Source organism: Diceros bicornis, chromosome 18 (genome assembly GCF_020826845.1).
Source record: "Diceros bicornis minor isolate mBicDic1 chromosome 18, mDicBic1.mat.cur, whole genome shotgun sequence".
NCBI lineage: Eukaryota > Metazoa > Chordata > Mammalia > Perissodactyla > Rhinocerotidae > Diceros > Diceros bicornis.
In genome coordinates, this window is record NC_080757.1 from 37,283,531 (window position 1) to 37,287,219 (window position 3,689).

The 3,689-nt window shown below is 57.5% G+C and overlaps 1 protein-coding gene across 1 annotated transcript; it reads left to right on the forward strand.

Annotated features, from left to right (window-relative positions):
* The first annotated feature begins 785 nt into the window (after positions 1-785).
* HOXB13 (homeobox B13) lies at positions 786-2,684 on the forward strand. The gene is made up of 2 exons (XM_058559361.1): positions 786-1,494; positions 2,431-2,684. Exons 1-2 carry the CDS (start codon positions 891-893, stop codon positions 2,682-2,684), a joined length of 858 nt encoding a protein of 285 aa, XP_058415344.1. The 5' UTR covers positions 786-890.
* The last annotated feature ends 1,005 nt before the right edge of the window (positions 2,685-3,689 follow it).

The following is a 3,689-nucleotide window of genomic DNA, read 5'->3' on the forward strand; positions in this document are numbered from 1 at the left end:
CTCTTCTCCTTTGAAGCTCGCGTTCGCCTACCCTACCGTCCTCCCCACCTGGAATCTGGTGTTTGGGCAGTAGCTGCGGTTTCCTGGGGACAGGGGGTCCTGGGCACTTACCTGGGACCCGGAGCAGCTCATTACAGCGCATCCGAAACGAGAGGAGCCCCTGGAGTAAACTGCGATACTAGTACCCAGGACCCAAAGGAAGGGGCTCCCAGAAATACCCTTTAATCCCCATTTCCCAGCCTCCTTTGGCTCAGGCGCATTCCCAGGTTCCTCTTTCAGGCCCAGAGCGGCCTCTCGGCCCCACCCCCGACTCCCCTTCCCCCTACGAGATGGACACTTTATTGGGAGAGCTTTTTATTCTCTCGTTAAACCTGCCAAAGCAGAAGAGACAGAGAGCCAGGGAGCGAGAGGAGGCGACGGAGGTGGGGCCGACTCCTCGTCCCTTCTCCCTTCGCCTCCCACTCCTCCCCTCCCCCCGGGACGCGGAGCTGGGTCGCTCCAAACTGGGAAGCACCGAAAGGACACCTCCTCTCTTTTCTCTCTTATTGTTTTCAAATGTAAATAAAAGAGAGAGAGAGACGCGGAGAGAGAGAGAGAGACAGAGAGAGAGAGAAGGGGGAGACAGGAGAGAGAGAGAGAGTCAAGTATTTTCGCAATTTGTGCCATGAAGATTTTATGAGCTTCTCTCCCCCGGGCTGCAGCCAATCAGCGCGCGGGCCCGGGCCCCTGCGTCTCTTGCGTCAAGACGACAGGGCCGAGCGAGTGCAGGCGCCTGGCGAGCTGGGAGCGATTTAAAACGCTTTGGATTCCCGGGGCTTGGGTGGGGAGAGCGAGCTGGGTGCCCCCTGTATCCCCCACCCCCAGCACCCCATGAGCCGACCCTCGGCCCCATGGAGCCCGGCAATTATGCCACCTTGGACGGGGCCAAGGATATGGAAGGCTTGCTGGGAGCGGGAGGGAGTCGGAATCTCGTCGCCCACCCCTCGCTGACCAGCCACCCAGCGGCGGCGCCTACGCTGATGCCCGCTGTCAACTATGCCCCCCTGGATCTGCCCGGCTCTGCAGAACCTCCAAAGCAGTGCCACCCGTGCCCCGGGGTGCCCCAGGGGGCGTCCCCAGCTCCGGTCCCTTATGGCTACTTTGGAGGCGGGTACTACTCCTGCCGAGTATCCCGGAGCTCGCTGAAACCCTCTGCCCCGGCGGCCACCCTGGCCGCCTACCCCACGGAGACTCCCGCGGCCGGGGAGGAGTACCCCAGCCGCCCCACCGAGTTTGCCTTCTATCCGGGGTACCCAGGACCGTACCAGCCTATGGCCAGTTACCTGGATGTGTCGGTGGTGCAGACTCTGGGCGCCCCCGGGGAGCCTCGCCACGACTCCCTGCTGCCTGTGGACAGTTACCAGCCCTGGGCCCTCACCGGAGGCTGGAACAGCCAGATGTGTTGCCAGGGAGAACAGAACCCACCGGGTCCCTTCTGGAAGGCAGCATTTGCAGGTAACCTGCCCCACTATGCTGGTCCCCTTGGCGCTGAGTGTGGGGTTGTACGCCTCACTGGCACTTGCCTGGGAGGATGAGGAGGGTGACTTGGGGCTGGTGAAGAGGAGCTTGTTGTTCCTCGGTTGGCTATTAGGACTCTGAAGGAGGGTCCAGGGAGTTGGAGAGCCTGGGTGGAGGCCCCAGAGGGCCAGTTCCAGGGGCCTGAGCTGGGTGCTATCTGAAGCCTGAGGGCCACCAGGCCCCCTCACCTCCCTAGGAGGCCTTGGGACCAGCCTTTCAATATGTCTGAGTGTTTGGCTCTCTTTGCTGTTGGATGGGGCTCAGATCCCAGTTTAATTCTGCAAAAAGGCTAAATAACTCTCAATTCAGTGAGTGTGGGGGTGGGGTGGATGGGAACAGAGATATTAGATGTTCTGTAAAGAATATAGCCTTTCATTTTCTCTCAGATGAGTTTTTCTGTTTCCAAAGGAAAATTTAGATTTCCTGCAGCCATGACTTAGGTGTGTGCACTGGTGTGTGTGTGTGTTGGGAATGGGGGCAGAAACGTGTTCCCTCTGTACAGAATTTGCCTGTGGAATCTAAAAGAGTGGCCAAGAGTCTGAAAATGCATGTGAGGGTGGACATATGTGACCGTGGGCAAAGATCTGGCCGTGTGTGATCCGTATGTCTGCAGACTTGCAGGTGTGAGGGCAGTGATGGTTGAGAGTGGCCTGCAGGAGCATGGTCGTTCCAAGGCTGAGCGGTGATCAAAGAACCAGCCGGAAGCTGAGGTATCCCCGTGTGCTTTGGTGGAGTGGGAGCACACATGTGCCTGTAGGGTGGCCTGGGTGCTCCACATGACTTAGCTGTGGGGCCTGGGTCTGCGCCTGCCTGGGCTTGTGCTGGGTGGGGGTCTCACGGTGTCTCTCTCTCCTTCCCTCTCCCACCGCGCAGACTCAAGCGCACAGCACCCTCCAGATGGCTGCGCCTTTCGCCGAGGTCGCAAGAAGCGCATTCCCTACAGCAAGGGGCAGCTGCGGGAGCTGGAGCGAGAGTATTCGGCTAACAAGTTTATCACCAAAGACAAGAGGCGCAAGATCTCGGCGGCCACCAGCCTCTCAGAGCGCCAGATCACCATCTGGTTTCAGAACCGCCGGGTCAAGGAGAAGAAGGTCCTCGCCAAGGTCAAGACCAGCACTACTCCGTGAGGGAGCTCTCTGTTGGGGAGGGGCGGGGAGAAATGGGAGTACCCTGGGGAGACCAGGAGCCTGCCGGGGCCAGGCTGGGGCCTAGGACTCTGCTGAGGGGCCCTCCAGAGGTGACACTCTTCCTAGGCCATGGCTCCTGGGCTGTTCCTCAGGAATGGCCTGAGTACCCAATACATCCCACAGAGCCAGAGAGGCCCAGAGTTACAGCCCAATTTGCCAGAGTAACACCACCCAGAGGACTTGTCCCAGTCATAACCATTCATCCTGGCAGTGGTGATAACCACCGCAACCAGTACTAGTTGCCGTGATAGTTAGCCTCATATTTTCTTTCTAGAGCTCTGTAGAGCACCTTAGAAACTGCTTTCATGGATTGAGCTGATCATGAATAAACTTGGAAGGAGACCGGTGGCAGGGCAGCTTCCTCTGGATCCCCTTCCATTTCCAAAGCCCATCTCCTGTCCCAGTGACTGCAGGGTTGAGGAGAAAAGGCAGATTCCCCCCTGTTACCCATTTAGCATTTTTCTAAGATGACAGTTGGGCAGGATGGACAATGCTGGAGGGTGCCTCTCCCTCCCTGCCCACTGGTTGTACCCACTAGTCTCAGAAGTCCCTGTCCCCAACTCATAGATTTTGTCCTTATGTGAAAATGAAGCCAGTGGGCTGCCCTCCTGGTCTGTCCTCCTTCCTTCTAGAGAAATAGAGTTTGAGAAAGTGCCTGAATAATTCACCATTTCTTACTTCCTCTTCAAAACTTTTCAAGTCTTTCCTTAACGTTCCAGCTGGTTCTGACCTAAGCAGATCATGGTTCATTGAGCGTTTGGAGCCACATGAGATAGATATTTGTGGCCTTGTAGACGCAGCCCCTCCCAGGCACAAATGGTTACAGACCGAGGTAGTATCCTACCCTACTGGCAGGCACATCCCAAACACACTGGTATAGCTGGGAAGGAGAGAAAACCAGAAAATGGCCCCTTCACCACCCATTCCTCTGCTCGCCTCCAGGCG